General features: G+C 38.2%; 1 protein-coding gene across 9 annotated transcripts in view; it reads left to right on the forward strand.

Moving 5' to 3' along the window:
• The window catches only part of map7d1a (MAP7 domain containing 1a), a 55,780-nt gene that overhangs the window by 28,733 nt on the left and 9,854 nt on the right, over positions 1-17,193 (forward strand). For 7 of the 9 annotated variants that reach the window (XM_028470840.1, XM_028470834.1, XM_028470836.1 and 4 more), the window contains 10 exons: positions 3,059-3,222; positions 3,297-3,408; positions 6,580-6,684; positions 8,279-8,401; positions 8,488-8,633; positions 9,555-9,685; positions 11,530-11,768; positions 12,892-13,150; positions 14,078-14,258; positions 15,711-15,815. In XM_028470840.1, coding sequence (XP_028326641.1) covers positions 3,059-3,222; positions 3,297-3,408; positions 6,580-6,684; positions 8,279-8,401; positions 8,488-8,633; positions 9,555-9,685; positions 11,530-11,768; positions 12,892-13,150; positions 14,078-14,258; positions 15,711-15,815 — 1,565 coding nt within the window. The remainder of the gene's footprint in view (positions 1-3,058; positions 3,223-3,296; positions 3,409-6,579; positions 6,685-8,278; positions 8,402-8,487; positions 8,634-9,554; positions 9,686-11,529; positions 11,769-12,891; positions 13,151-14,077; positions 14,259-15,710; positions 15,816-17,193) is intronic. The other 2 variants (XM_028470841.1, XM_028470842.1) reach the window with 1 other exon arrangement.

Genomic DNA, 17,193 nt, shown 5'->3' on the forward strand with positions numbered 1-17,193 from the left:
TTAGTTTCAGATGGAGCTGGGCACTCGACCAAAACATACTGAATATATATACCCAAAGAATACTTCATCATAATGAACATTGTGTTAACTTTTCAAGCTGTTTTGGACATTCCCAAATATAAATTATTCAGGTTTCAATGTGATTTGAATAACTTTTAAAGTCTCTCATGTAACTTTTTTAACATCATCATATTGGCTGCATGTCCTAAATATTTACAACCTAAAGGTTTGCTCTATTTTCACTGAATGAGGAAAAATATTGAATAATACTCTCCTCTTTATACTTTTCCATCGATTCTGCAAAAAAAAAATTCTGTGCCGTTTAAAAATAATTATGCGGAAACTTCAGCTTTTGGTTTTGTTGCCCAGCTTGTCAGCTGATTTACGTGATCATTGTCGTGCTTTTTTCTTTTCCATGATGTCATTAATCCATCTTTCACATGAAGATCATTTAACCCTCATAATTTAAATACTGAGGTTGTGTCCTTCACACTTGACAAAAATGGTTTAACCCTACTTTCGACTTCCGCATATGATTAATATTTAAGGTATGGAAGGCACCAACAATATCCAATCAACAAGTGACTGATACCAGTCTCTGCAGTATATTGCACTATATTTCCTTGATTTATTTTATCCAAGTTTTGTTTATTTTGGGAGAAATCTGTGGAACAATTTAAGGAAAATGGCAGTATTTGCGGAGTTCTTTGAACAATTAGCGATTGAAAGGGACTCATCGTGTGATGTGAGCTTGGGGAAAACTGTGAGCCCTGGCAAATATTGTGGAGTTTCATTGAATTTGTGCATTTGGCAGAGCTGAGATATCAACAACTGAAATGGTCTTCAAACGGATCCTCCACTGTTTTTACAAATGTGGCCTAAAATCTTTGAAATGTACTCATTAGTAGATCTTGTAAACATTTGTAAAAACAGCGGAGTATCGCTTTAATGTACTTAACGAATCATGTTTACGTTCTCCAGCGGGTTGAACCCTAACCCTCTCAAGGGACGGATGTATTGTGGCCTCGTTTGGTCAGAAGCAAAGCTCATTTTTATCCAGTTTACTAATGGTGGTTATAGGCCTTGAATTGGTCCAAGAACGGTTTGGTGACAATCAGCTTTTTTTTTTTTTTTATTTTTTTTTTTTTTAAGTTGCTCTTGATTCCTCCTTCTAGAAAAGCTAAACCAACTGAATGTTTGAGGACAATAGAAGGAGATTGACACACATCTTTAGTGTGGGCTTGTTTAATTTGGTGATCACTGACATGACAGATGGCGTTGGCCCATTTAATACAGATGAGGACAAAATCTAAAGCCTGTGTTTAGAGTTGAAGCTTAAAAGGCAGATTAGTTGTATCACGCCAGCACTCACATTTCTAGAAAGAGAGAAAAAAAAGAGATTAGAGTATTTTTATGTGAAGTTTTATATGATTTGTTCTTTTCAAGTTGCAGTGGGAATAGACAAAGGTCACTTTGGTTTCTATATCTGTCTTTGGAGCAAATGTTTGATGAATAGTTAATGTGCAGCACCGTGGTCATGATTATTTAATGATCTTAGTGAAGTGGCTCTGAATGATGCACGTCATCACTGATCACTGTCACTTAGAGGCTTCATCTGCTCACTGTGGAACAACTTGTGTCTTTGTTGATGTGATCAAAAACCCTGTTCATAAGAGGCCTCTGTCATTTCCAATAATCATTTAATTTTATTGGGAATAATCAACACGTGTTTTCTTGTTTATATCATCACTTTGTTGTGAAGTCGGGTTTTAAAGATTTTTTGTAATGGGGGAGGGGCTTCATTGTAGTCATGGGCAACAATATTCTGTCATGGCCTTGATATTGCAAATGTCCTTTATCTATATACGAAGGTAGATTTGTGTCTTTATTATTATTTAATAAAATAAGTTGCTTAAATCAAAAAATCTATATTTTTATTTGAAAAAACTTTAATTAAATGAAAAACTTTTATTTCAAAGAAAAATGTTTGTTAGCAAACAAATATTTGACACCCCCCAAAAATGCATTTGAACACTTTTTTCTTTGATTAAAAACTTTTTTTTTAGTTATTATTTGATTCTTTGTATTTGGGCCATACAGTGTTAAGAGTGGGGCATTTGTGTTTTTATTGTTTATCCCAAAATAATAAAGAGAGAATGCTTTAGCATTAGCCTATCATTAACATTAGCCTAGCTGTAGCTTAGCTTTAGTTTAACATTAACCTAGCATTATCATTAGCATTAGCATTAACATTAGCCTAGCATTAACATTAGCCTAGCATTCGCCAAATGGTAGTTTAGCATTAGCTTAGCTTTAGCTTAGCATTAACCTAACACTAGCTTAGCCTCAATTTAGCATTTACATTAACCTAGTATTAATTTAGCATTACCCTAACATTAATATTAAGCTCGTATTAATTTAGCTTTAGCATTAGCTTAGCATTAGCCTAGTATTAGCTTAACATTAACATAGTTTTAACTTAGCATTAACTTCGCTTAACTTTAACTTAGCATTAACCTAGCATTAGCTTAACCTTAACCTAACATTAACCTAGTATTAACTTAGCTTTAGCATTATAATTTACCCAGCATTAGCATTAGCCTATCATTAGCCGAGCTTAGCTTAGCATTAGCTTAAGATTAATTTAGTGTTAACTTAGCTTTAGCATTAACTTAGCATTAGCCTAGCATTTACCTAGCTGCAGCTTAGTTTCAATTTAGCTTAAGCTTAGCATTAACTTAGCATTAGCTTAGCATTAACCTAACATTCACATTTAGTATTAACTTAGCTTTAGCATTATAATTAACCTAGCATTTACATTAGCCTAGCATTTGCTTAGCATTAACATTATCCTAGCATTAGCTTAGCATTAACCTAGTGAGGCATCATAAAGATCAACATTCTCCCTCTGCTCCTGTTTATCTTTATATTGTCAACATGTTTTCTTACTGTGGGGCAAGGTGGAAAAATCAAACTTGATCATATGTAAATTCAGACGGAGCTTCTAGAGAGGGCACGTATTGCTAGTCCTGATTGTTATTTCTCTGTTCCGTCCTAGCTGCTAAAAAGAACCAGTGGCTGGAGAAGGAGGACAAGGCTCGTCAGCTGAGGGAGCAGCAGCTGGAGGAACGCCGCAGGAAGCTGGAGGAGCAACGTATCAAGTTAGAAAAACGACGCGTCGCTCTGGAGGAGAGGCAAAAACAGAAATTAGAAAAGAACAAGGTGTGTGTTAATACTTTGTTGATGGTTGCAGCTTTTGTTTGCCATTATATCAACTATCACTGGACTTCTTTCAGGAACGCTATGAGGCAGCGATTCACAGGTCAACCAAGAAGACGTGGGCAGAAATCCGTCAGCAAAGGTCGTCACTAGGGGGCGCTCTGAAACAGAACTCCAGCCAGAAAGAGAGTGAGTGCACTGTAAACTTTTACAAAATAAGATGCTCTTTAGGCTGTAGAAATGAAATATCTTATTATTTGTACAAATGAAGAAGTAAATTGAAAAGCTTTTATTTCTTAAAAGTTAAGAAATAAAAACATATTGTTAGATTTATAAATACATAGTTAAATGAAACATTGATATATCTTAACCTTTAGAAATAAATAGAAAATAACAGCTTTAGACTTAGACGTATCCAAAGCAGCACATATTGATGACGTCATGTTTATTTTCGATTTTCGATGTTTTACGTCCGGAGGCCATGAAGTCTCACGACTTTTTTTTTGAAGCCTGAGGCTATTTGACAACGTTTCATTTGATGGAGGTTTTGCTGAGTCATGACTCAGTTTGGGCTGATAAATAACAGAGGTTTTCCTGATACCTCACCGAGACCAGAGGATGTCCTAAAATTTCCAGCGATGTTTCTTTTATTTTTCCTGGTTAATTTGTTGATTCATTCTGAAACCGTTTTAAAATCATTATATAGTGTATGCAACTAGAAAATGTTGTTTTTGAAGCAAGATGTAACAGTTTTTTTGATTGAACACCTTCTCATGTTGTGATGTTTACGTTCCTAGGTAACGTCACAGAATCCACAGTCAGGTGCTGATTTTCTGTTTTGATGTGATTTAGTTTGTACGTTGCAGGCGTTGTTCTGTGTTTCCATAATCCATCTGTGATTCTTTCCGCAAATCGTTACCTGAGGGTCTCATCTCTATACATCTCTATATTAGGCCTGGATGTAACTGGCTGTGGCAGGATGTTACAGGACGTTACGAGATGTTACTGGTTACAGGATGTAACTGGATGTTACTGGTTGTTACTGGTTGTTACAGGATGTTACTGGACGTTACTGGACGTTACTAGATGTTACAGGTTGTTACAGGTTGTTACAGGATGTTACTAGATGTTACTAGATGTTACTAGATGTTACAGGATGTAACTGGATGTTAGTGGTTGTTACAAGATGTTACTGGTTACAGGATGTTACAGGATGTAACTGGATGTTACAGGATGTTACAGGATGTTACAAGATGTTACTGGTTACAGGATGTTACAGGATGTTACAAGATGTTACTGGTTACAGGATGTTACAGGATGTTACAGGATGTTACAGGATGTTACAGGATGTTACAGGATGTTAGTGGTTGTTACGGGATGTTAGTGGTTGTTACGGGATGTTAGTGGATGTTACGGGATGTTAGTGGTTGTTACGGGATGTTAGTGGTTGTTACGGGATGTTAGTGGTTGTTACGGGATGTTAGTGGTTGTTACAGGATGTTAGTGGTTGTTACAGGATGTTACTGATTGTTACAGGATGTTACTAGATGTTACTTGTTACAGGATGATGCTGATGTTACTGGTTGCAGGATGCTACTGATATTACTGGTTACTGGATGTTACTGAAGTTACTGGTTACAGCAGAGCAATTGACAAAGGCTGCAGTCCTGAAGTTTGTTTCCCATGTCGTGCACACAGCGCTGTCGGCTCTTTCAAGTGTTAAGAGCAATTATTGATCTTTTTAATCAATCCTGTCTGCCGTCTGTCTTGTGATGGGAGTAAACATGGAGCTGCACTCTGATGGCTGAAAGCTCTGGATGTTATTCAGGAAATGCTTCGGTCTCAGTGTTTGTCCGAGAGTGTGTTGCATCATTAATTGAATAAAGTGAAATGTTCACGGCCGACCTGTTTTTAGTTCTGCATCCTCATCATCATCACTGTGATGATCTAAGACTCATCACATCAGAAAGCTTCCAGCTAATAGGAGGCATTGAGGAGATGGATAAAACATTTTTTTATTCGTATGTTCCTGTAAATTGCCACGGGAAATTAACCACGGGATTATTTTTTTGAATTTTCAGATGTTTTCATGGCAATTATTTATTGGATATATTATTTATTTTATTATCCAAATTTAAATATTAGCATCCATGCAAAATCATACAATTAAAAAAAACACAACATTTGAACAGATTTATTTGGAAGTAGAACTTCACGAATATTCAACTTATCTTTTTTTTTCTGACTTGCAGAAAGTGGAGCAATAAGATGTTTCACATCAAAAATGTGATTTCAACTCCATAACTTATAACTTCTCCATCAAATTTTCGACGTTTTCGACACTTTTAAACAATATCCAACACTTTTCCACCTAATGTCGCATATGTTCACCCATTATTGTCACTTGGACCTCTTTTCACATTATTTGATGAATATTTGTGCCAATTTAACCACATTCACGATTTGTTATGCCCATTATTTGCCAGTTTAAACTAGTTCTTGGCACTTTTTAAATTGCATTACACCCCTCTCCCATTTGTTCAACCTTTAAGCCAATATTGACACTTTGAACCCCTTTTTTTTTTTTTTTTACCACTTTTTCTGTCGGTTTTTGTCCACTTTAATTTGCAACTTTTTACCAATTTCTGTGGTTTTTAAAATCCCATTTCACCACCTTTTCCACCATTTTGGTCACTTTTAGCCCATTTTATTTTTGATTAAAACCAGGATTTACATCTTCAAGATGACTATATTATGGCCCAAATAATAGTAAACATTCCTGGATAACAGTAGATATTATTAAGATGAATAAATAATTGTGGTTATCACAGATTCATAGAATAATGGACCATCATTTTACTGACTTTATGGATGGACCCCAAAAATCTCTCCCCTTTATTTCCCCTCATAGATGGTCCTGTTTCCACATGACTGTTGTTCAATGTTCATGTCTGTATTCAACCACCTTCAGCTACAGTGGGGGTCCCCTCTATTTTGGGGGGGTTGTGTGCTGTAAAGGTTGAGAACCACTGCTTCAGAGTAAAACACGTCATTGCATTGGAGGAAAACTCCTACACAACAGTATTCTAAACATCCTGAAGTAAACCTAATGTGGTACAATTGATGCCTCAAGACTGCCAGATGTGAACAGATGTTGCGCTGTATGCACATCTAATCATGTCATTGTTTCTATATATATACGCTCAGTGTATGAGAGCTGCCTTTGATTGAGGCGTCTCATGTTAGCAGCTGTGTTGATGATGATGATGATGATGATAATGAGTGTAAAACACATGATGCCACATCAGTTCCCACACTTCCTCCTGTGAACATCTGTGTGGAACTCTTTTGGCTCCTCAGGCAGATGTTCTCTGTCAACGGTCAACCTGCCCAAACACGTGGACTCTGTTATAAACAAACGTCTCTCCAAGTCCTCTGCCACCCTCTGGAACTCCCCCAGCAGAAGTAAGGCAACATCTGGATTCTGGACTTCCCCCCGAGCCCCCCCCCCTCCTCTGTGTAAATGTTTCACCTCCCAACACGTCCATCTTCTTCTCCTTTGTTTCCATATGAGTTTTTTTCTCCCTTGTACTCGATGGTGGACGGTTCGACCCATTTCCATTTTTTGAGGGGTTTGTTTTTCATTCTTTTGGTTGGGGTTTGGTTGACTTGTTGTGCCGCATGCTCATGTTGTTTGGGTCCTTTGGTTTTATTCATTGTTTGGTCAAAGATGTTTCTTCCTCGTGTTTCAAAAGGTTTATTTTGTGCTCCCAACCATCTTAAAACACTGGGTAAGGAATGTTTCATTTGGTGACTGGTGGGTTGTCTTCTTCATTACTCTATATTTGGTAATTAAAGTCTCATCGCATTTTGTCTTGTACAATACCAAAGAAGGACTGTCAGAATGAGAAGCTAACTAACTGTCCAAAATTGTTGGAAAAGTGAAAATTCTTTGATTCCAGCAAGTTCATTTTGTCTTCTTTTTGATTAAGACAACGTTTTTTCAGGAAATTTACTTTGATCTCCTGAAATGGTTCAACTATCAACTGTTCGCAGCGTTTGGTAGTAGACAATGAAGCAGAGAAGAAGAGCTCAGCAGTGCGCTGACAGTTGAAGAAGCACAAACCCTGGGGATAGAAGTTCTTGTGGTTGGGAGTTCTTCAACAGTCTGTGATTATGTGCTAACTTCAACCACCAGAGCATGTCAGCACACTGTGTAAGGGAGAGTAAAGGCCCTTTAGGAGAGCTTTTCTTCTCTGCTTCATTGTCTTCTACCAAACCTCAGAGTTGGAACTGTCGCCCCCTTCGGTCACAGATCTTTTTTTGGGTCAGAGTTGTTTTTATCCTCTTTGGGTAAACAAAAGAGGTTTACATCGACTTCATTAACATTTCCTGATTATTTAGAACAGAAGTCAACAGCACATGAAGAATATATTTGTAAAACACAAGGTAAAATAGGAAGATTATAATTTCCCATGAAATGTAATGAAAATGAAACATTGCATAAATTAGGAGAAATAAAGTGTTGCATGTAGAAATGTAAACATTTCCTACCTTTTTAGGTTACTGCTAGCCTTCCTTATTATCTTGCCCTCTAATTAAAGTGAAACTGTGAACATTTAGTATTTAAGAAGTGCTTTTTAAACTGGTAGCCCTTCAGACTATTCAGTTCCTATGAAGTAGCTCAGTTTCAGTAATGCTAATGACCCCTGATTTAAAGCAACCAAAAGCAGCGCAATAAAAAACTATGGGATGTTTACAGGCAGTGGGGCATCATTAATCATGTGATTTCAAGATGGAGGAACACAGGCTCTAAAAATGTAAAGTAGTCCCATTTTTAAAAGGCAATTAAACTAATATAGTGCATAACAATGCGTTTTGTTACACATAGATCTTCTAATAAGTACATTGAAAATATTTTTCACACATTTGTTAAAACAGTGGAGGAATCCTTTGAGTACGACATGAAAGAAAAGACTTTAGTAATAATTATAGTATGACAATGACATTTGAAATCAGGTGGAAAAGACTATTAATGGTTGTGTTTTCTGTAACACAGCACGCAGCGTGGCCCTGACTCCGTGGGAGAGCAGTATAGTGGACCGGCTCACGACGCCCACGCTCTCTTTTCTGGCTCGGAGCCGCAGCGCCACCAATGTTCTCAGTAACAGCAAAGACGGTCGTAAGTTACAAAACACACCGCAAACGTAAGAAATTATCATCAGAAAGGTTCATCTGTGAATGACTCTGATTGGTTGGTTTCCTCAGACTCTCATCTCTGCCCTCGCTCGGCCTCGGCCAGTCCCCTCACCCTGTACACCCACCAGCCTCACCACCGCTGCTCCGACCGCTGGAGGGTGACGTCCAGCACGCCCGACATCCCGCAGCGCCAACAGAGACGCAGCTCCACACCCGTACGTCACCCGTTCAACCAGAAGAAGCTTTAGGAGCAATTTTAATGCCTGCTCACTTTTGACTACACTTTTAAACATTTTTAAATACAAGTTCAAAGCTCTACTTTTCTATGACTGAATGAGATTTTTTCATTATTTTATTGTTGATTTTAAACCTTGTTTAATGCTTTCTAAATGTTGCCGTTTTAGTCGTGTACTGCATGGGGTCGGGTCATGAGACACAGGGAAACTAGGAATATTTTCTAAACAATTCAAGCCCATGTTTGCATATTTAAACCCTTTTTCTGCAACTACACCAAACTTGCCATATTTTAGCCTATTTTCACCACTATTTTTGCTCCTTTTAATGCATTTTTGCTACATTACTCCCATTCCTGCCATTTCTCCATCACATTTCATTGCCTTTTCTGCACTTTAGTTCTACTGTCAAGACATTTTCAGCACTTATAAACCCTTTCCACCACTTTTCCATCTAATGTCACAATTGTTGACCCATTATTGCCACTTTTAACCTTTTTTCACCCTATTTCAGGCTTATTTTTTGGCAATTTCACCACATTCATGATTTGTCATGCCTATTATTTGCCAGTTCAAACTAATTGTTCCAATATTAACACTTTTCTGTCTGTTTTTGCCCACACTAATGGTTTTTAAAATCCCATTTCACCACCTTTTCCACTATTTTCGGTCACTTTTAACCCATTTTATTCCTATTTAAAACAAGGACTTACGTCATTAAGATGATTATATTATGGTGCAAATAATGATAAACCTCCCTTGATAACAATGGATATTATTCAGATATTCAGGTCTCTGGGACCGTTATTTTCGGGGTTGTGGGCTGAAAAGTTTGAGAACCACTGATATAATGCACATTGACTTGCCCTGTGTATACAAATGAGTTTTCATTGTTTGACACAGATGGATAAAAACCGTAAGGAAAAGAAAGACAAAGAGCGTGAGAATGAGATGGAAAAGAGTGCTATCACACAGGAGAAGGTGTTGAAGAAGCGACAGTCGATGCCCAGTTTGAGACACAGACCTGATCCAAGGTAAACGTACTCTTATTCTTATTCTTCAGTTGTTATTTCAGTTCACACTTCATTGGTGATATTATCCCTAAATCTCAATATTAATCACATTAACCATTAAAACATCACAGATTTCTTTTATTTACGTATATAGGAAGGAGAATGTGTTGTTTAAAGTGAGTCAGCTATTTTTTTTAATTCTTTACCTCTTGTGATTTACTGGAGATTTACAGGAAAACACACAAAACAACACATTAAAAACAAAATGAACACATTTCTTTTTACATTTTCTCTTTTTAGGGGTGTTTCTCCTTCAAAAAACATAAATATATACCGTATCCATCTTCATTATAACAGTAATTAAATGTTGCCTCAGATACCAGGGTCATTTGTTGAAATGACATGTAATGACCCTATACACCAACTGACTCTAAAAATACTCAAACGGAACACACAGAACCATAACAAGATACAGAAATTAAAGGAAAGAAATAAAAAAAACCCCACACAAAATCCTTTGTTTCCTGTATTTATGCTCAGATTGGTCATTATTCTAAATACTGATATGAATGTTGATAATGTAATAACCTCATATTTGTGACCCCCACTCAGCCACGTCTCTCTCGTGGGAGATGCAACACCCGCACTTTAATAAAATCAAAAACTCATCCCCCTCAGTTTTTACAGAGGGATTCATTATTGAAAACATATTGGTCCAGTTAGATTGATCGAATGATGATCAAGCCAATCACAGCCAGCCATTTGACAAATCTACCGTTCCGAGAAGGTAAACGGAGTTAACAGTGGTGAGTAAAGTGACAAAAAAACGAGTAACAGGTGGCAAAAAATGGTCAAAAAGTGGCAAAAACATGGCAAGAAAAGAGTGAAAAGTGAATAAAATAGACCAAAAGCAGTCAAGAGTGGCAAAAAAAAAGGAAACGGGTGGTATGCAATGGCAAAATGTAGCTTTAATGAGTAAGATGTGGCGAATAATAGTGAAAAAGTGCAAAAATGTGGAACAAAAAGAGGAAGTTAATGTTATTTATTCAACATAAGGTAGTTTATTTGGATGAAAAGTGGCAAAAAGTATTACAGAATTGACAAAAATTGGTTAAGCGTCAAAAATAACTTGCAAAAATTAGGAAAAAGGGATATTTATTGGCAAAAGGAAGCTAAAATCTAAAAAAAAAAAAAATTGTAGGTTGAAGGAAGTTGAAGGAAGTTGCAAAATGTCCAAAGGAAAAAAAGGTTAAAAAGTTTCCCCCTTTGAAGGTTTTCTTGGGGAACAATAATTAAAACTATGACATAAAGAGACACATGATGAGTATCACTGACTTAATAACAGCTTCATCAGGGTTTTAGCAAATTACTTTAATAAACTAAATAAATTGGGAGTTGATGGTTGCCCTAGCCTTATAAGACCCTCACTTTAAAAATGGCTGCTTCAGCCCTGCCCCCACTAGACCACATTAGTTTGTTGGATGTGTTTAAAGTTAGAGGTTAGAATAAATAGTGAGGAGGGAATTTCACCTCCAACCCCTGAAGCTACAGAATAAATAGCATTCATACCCAAATGGACCAAACAGACTCAACCAATGAGCAACAAAGAGCTGAGCAACACTCTGAGAGCCACAGGCTATGTACTTCCTGCTCATAATGGAGGATTCTCCTTCCAGCGGTGCATGAGTCCATGTCTGATAATTCCATCTGAAGGTTGATGTAATGTTTGAGGACTTTGTTGTGACAGTGTGTTTCCGGGCATGGAACCTTTAAATAAACATTCCAGCTCAGGTTCAGATGAATAAATAAATAATGAGCTCAGCTGTGTTGTGTTAAAAACCCTGTATTTTCTCCTACTGTTGCAGTCCCAGTCCTTTATCAAGACAACGGCCAGCGTCTCCTGCCACACACAGGGGTAGAACCAGCTCCCCCCGCCCTGCAGCATCACCCAAACCACCTCCACCTCAGGGGAGCCCCTCAACCCCCAAAGCTCGGCCCAAAAGAGCCAGAACCCCAGCCAGGATCAACCACCGCACATCCTCACCTGTTCCTCTAGAGAGAGTCAGAGCGGCTCATCGCGCAGCCACACCAGAGGGCAGAAAGAGTGCGTATGAAATATAGAGATTATTATTACATTACATTCATTAGAATACACAGGTCTTTATTTATTTACAAGTAGTCGACAGTCCTCAGCAAATGTACGAAAATTAATTCTCACAGCAGTTATTTAAACATTTCACTCGCAATTATTTTTTTTTCTTTTCCTCTTAGGGCTGCAACAATAAAATGATAACAATCCAAAAAAATCTATAACTAAAAGCATTGTGCATGCGCACAACGTGCGAGTGTTTGTGTGCGCGCGCACCACAAGTATTTGTGTATGCACGCAGTGTGTTTGTGTTTGTGCAGTGTGTTTGTGTGCGCGCATCATGAGTGTTTGTGTGTGCTTGCACCATGAGTGTTTTGTGTGCACACGGAGAGTGTTTCTGTGTGCGTGCACCTCGAGTATTTGTGTATGCACGCAGTGTGTTTGTGTGCGCGCACCGCGAGCGTTTGTGCGCGCACCATGAGCGTTTGTGTGTGCGCCTACCACGAGTATTTGTGTATACACGCTGTGTGTTTGTGTGCGCGCATCATGAGTGGTTGTGTGTGCTTGCACCATGAGTGTTTTGTGTGCACACGGAGAGTGTTTCTGTGTGCGTGCACCTCGAGTATTTGTGTATGCACGCAGTGTGTTTGTGTGCGCGCACCGCGAGCGTTTGTGTGTGCGCCTACCACGAGTATTTGTGTATACACGCAGTGCGTTTGTGGGCGCGCACCACGAGTATTTGTGTGCGCGCACCTTGAGTGAGTGGTGCGTGCGTTTGTGTGCACCACGAGTGTTTGTGTGTGCGCGCCAGTGTTTTTGTGTGACTTGTGTGCGTGAGATCATTAGGTTTGATCATCCAGTACGTGTTGATCTCTCAATTATAGTATTTCTGTTAAGAAGCAAAAGGCAAATGAGGCGTAAGTAGACCCTGAAACTAAAGCACTCCACACTGAGCTACACACAGCTTTATCATCTGTAGTTTCTCACACAGCGCAGAGAGGCTGCACTAATCACTCCTAATTATACAACTTGTCGACTTATGAGACGTCAGAATAATGTGGACTTTATAAAGACTAATGTAAATACTACATCTATTTCTCTGTGGTTGATGTTTGACATCGTGTCTGTGTTGTTCCAGGTTCTCCTGTGGTTCCTGCTACTCCTCCGTCATCCACCACACCTCTCCCACCCAACGCTGCCTCTTCCTCTCCTGACCTGGTGCACGTCACCTCTTCAGTTCGTGCAGCGTCGCCCGCTCCGTCTCCATCATCTAAGCCGATGGCCGGCACCAACGACCCAGAACAGGCAGCTCGTATCTTAGCGGAGAAACGACGTCAAGCCAGAGAGCAAAGAGAACGAGATGAGGTGGAGCGTCGTGAACAGGAGGAGAGGGACAGGTAAGATGGAGTTTTAAACTCATTTTAGTTCAAGGGACAAATACACAGTAGTGTGATCTCATGTGTTTAGGGTTATGCTGGAAAAAAGGCAAAGGCAAGTTCTGTAATTTTGTGACCAATTTTTGTGTATTCTACGGCAATTGCAGGATTGTAGAAAACTGGAGCGTTCTGTAGACCAAGAATTCTCAAATTTAGGGTCAGGACCCCATTTGGCGGTCACAAGACACTGGGAGGGGGTCGCCAGATGCCTTCAAGAAACTAAGAATAATTTTTTGAACAATTCAACCCTATTTTAGATTATTTTTACTTTTTTTCTACAACTACAACTCCTTTTAATTCATTTTTGCTACATTACTCCCATTTCTGACACTTCTCCATTAAATTTCATTTTTTTCTTCCAATTTCCAGACATGTTCAGCACTTACAAACCCTTTCCACCACTTTTCCACCTAATGTCACATATATTGACCCATTACTGTCACTTTTAACCTCTTTTTCTGTCTGTTTTTAATCCACTCTAATTTGTAACTTTTAACCATTTTCTGTGGTTTCTAAAATCCCATTTCACAACCTTTCCCACCGTTTTGGTCACTTAACACATTTTATTTCTGATTAAAACAAAGATGTACATCTTTAGAATGACTATATACTATGGCCCAAATACTAGTAAACGTTCCTGGATAACAGTGGATATTATTCAGATAAATAAATAAATAAATGTTTATCACAGATTCACAGAACAATAAACCATCATTTTTCTGACTTTATGGATGGACCCCAAAAATCTGACCTGTCCATTACATAAACATTAAAAAATAAAAAAATAAAATAAAAAAACTGATACATTTTTTATAGATTAAATCTGCATAAAGCGCACATAGTTCAAATCAGAAATGTTAATGTTACCAATGTTTGCAAACTTCTCAGGATCCTGAAAGAGGAGCGAATAGCGAGGGAGGCGGAGGAGCAACGCCACAGGGAGGAGGAGGCCCGGGCCATGGCTGAGGAGCAGAGGAGGAGGGACGAGGAGCAGCGACTCCTGGAGGAGAAGGAGGCTCAGGAGAAAGCCAGAGCTGAACAGGAGGAGAATCTACGACTGCAGAAACAGGTACGCTGACCTCATGGCACGCGTTTAAAGATCACATTAGTACAAAGAGGTACTTAATTATGGATTCATTCAGGGGTGTCAAACTAAGTTTAGTGGGTTGCATATAAAACATGCAATTTTATAATGATTATTGTGCCCTAGTTTGCACTTCAACGTATAATAGTGTTTATATTATGTAAGGCACCGACAATATCCAAACAATAAGTGACATATTTCAGTCCATTTTTATTGAATTTGGGGGAATTTTGGCAAGTAATTTGAGAAAAATTGTAGGATTTTGGAAAAATTAAGAGTAATTACAACAATTTCAGATTAAAAATGCCATCATGAGGGAAACTGTGAGACCTGAAAAAAATGTGCAGTTTCATTGAATTTGTGTATTTGGAGAGATTGAGTTATCTGCAGGGTCCCCATGGTCATGACATTTTTGGAAAAGTTTTGGAATTTGAATAACCGATTTTCCAGTCTTGAAAATGTATGAAATATTTGAACTGTTTTGGAAAAGTTTCGAAAATAAAGCCTGTTTTATTTTTATGTTTAACCCCAAAGATGTTAAGTGTTATCTCAACGTGAAAGTGCTGCATTCTGACAACAGAATTGAGCGGGAATCACAACATCTCATCACTTCAGCTGGCGTACGCTAAAAACCAGGAATGGTAAATGCAAAAAAAAGATCTAGGGATTTCAGAACTAAGTCATGGAAATTTGGTAAAATATTTTAGAAAAGTTTTGAAAAATTATTTTGAAAAAAGTGTGGGAACCCTGTATCTACAGCTGAATTAGTTGGTGATTTACACAATGAGTCATCATTTTTACTTTCTCCTGGGAGCCGAATTCGGAGCTTTAAAGGGCCAGATTCGGCCCCCGGGCCTTGAGTTTGACACTTATGGATTAAAGTCATTGATTGTCTCCTTTTCTATTCTTTTAATTTTCTTGCTTGATTACAAACGGAGAGAATAAGTCACTTACTGTTTCTTTATTGGTAAATCTTTTGTTTTCTTCTTTAAATCTGACTTTTTATTCATCATAACTTCTAATAAATATGTTTAATCCCCAGGAGGAACCAAGTGAATTAAAACATTTATCAATTTATACAGTAGCTATTTACTTAGTGTTGTTCTTTGTCAAAGGGCTGCAGTTTTTACCTTTCTAATCCTTTGCTGCCCCCTTGTGGTGTTTAGCATCAGTTACACATGGCTAAACATTAAAAAAATAGTGTTAAACTTTGGATATTTTTGTGGAAGCTGTAAATACTTAAAATAGACCCATATTTGGTAACGCTTTGCAGGAAAATATCCAGTACGGGGCTGTAAACAATAATTTTAAATGACAGCCACACCCGTGTTACGCAAGGAATGAGGTTTCGCTCCCTTTCTCTCCTTTTGGAGGCAATAAAATAGTGGCTGAATTCTCGTGTGTGTGTGTGTGTGTACGTGTGTGTGTGTGTTTCAGAAAGAGGAGGCTGAGGCCCGGGCACGGGAAGAGGCGGAAAAGCAGCGTCTGGAGAGAGAGAAACACTTCCAGAAGGAGGAGCAGGAGAGACTGGAGAGGAAAAAGGTACACAACAGTAGATCTGTGGTCACTTTAAACCAGACATGGACAACTGGTGGCCAGGGGGACACATGTGGCCCTCGGTCTAATTTTATGTGGCCCCCAAAGTAAACGTACAAAATGACAGAAAAATTCACAAAACAAAAAACAAGAATACAGAAAAAAATAGAATTACAACATTGCAGGAAAATACAGTGAAAATACTCCAAAAACATACAAAACGACTGCAATAATGAACAAAATGACAACAGGGAATACACAAAATAACTCCAAATAACACAAAACAACAACAAAAATATGCAATATGACTCCAATAAACATACATTTTACAGGAAAAATACACAAACGGACTATAGAAATGCACATAATACAATCATAACAAGCAAGACAACAACAAACATATACAGAAGGACAGAAAAACACACAAAATTTCTAATAAAGCTCTTTGTTATCTTATATGTTTACACTGAGATTGACCATTATTCTAAATGCTGTGTTAGAAGTTCCCCACCTTTTCTTTAACTTTTTTATGATTTGAAATAGCAATGTAGTCCCTCTCATATATGGTTTAGCTTTCACTAGCGATAGACCAACATGGATTATTTCAGGGCAGATACCGATCATTAGTAATTCCACTAAGTTCATTTTGTCTTCTTTTTTGAATGATATGTTCATTTTTATTCAGACAACTTTTTTCAGGAAATTTACTTTAATCTCCTGACATGTTTCAACTGTCGACTGACAGTCTTCCTCAGAGGCATCTGCTGATCACTTTGATGTGTTTTTATGACGCATCAAAGAGATTATTAGTAGTCAAGGAGGCCGATCACCGATAATTCGAGCAGATATTTATTTGCAGTAAAAGTTAAATTGCCGTCAGATAATTTCACTGAGTGACACGCCCGCACGCACGCACACTTTGACTATTTTCTAGCCATCGCCTCAACGAGCTTCGCTGCAATAACACTCACTGAATCTTGCTCGCTCATGCTCTCTCTCTCTCTCTTATCAATGAAGCAGAGAACAGTCTGTGATTTACTCGCTAACTTCAGCCACCAGAGCATGTCAGCGCACTGTTTAAGGGAGCGTAAAGGTCCCTTAGGAGAGCTTGTTTTCTGTGCTTCATCGTCTACTACGAAACTGCAGAGTTGGAACTGTCGCCCCCTGCGGTCACTGATCTTTTTCGGGTCACAAGTGTTTTATTCTTTCGGTAAACAAAACAGGTTTACATCAACATTTTTAACTTTTCCTGTTTTTTAGAGCAACTAAAAGCACAAATTGTCATTTTGACTGAAAAAGCTGATAAATGATCTATAAATCAGGCTGAATGTTTCACTCCAATAGAAAACAATGGGATGTTTACAGGCAGTGGAGCCGTGTGACA

Source organism: Gouania willdenowi, chromosome 16, assembly GCF_900634775.1.
Source record: "Gouania willdenowi chromosome 16, fGouWil2.1, whole genome shotgun sequence".
Lineage (NCBI taxonomy): Eukaryota > Metazoa > Chordata > Actinopteri > Blenniiformes > Gobiesocidae > Gouania > Gouania willdenowi.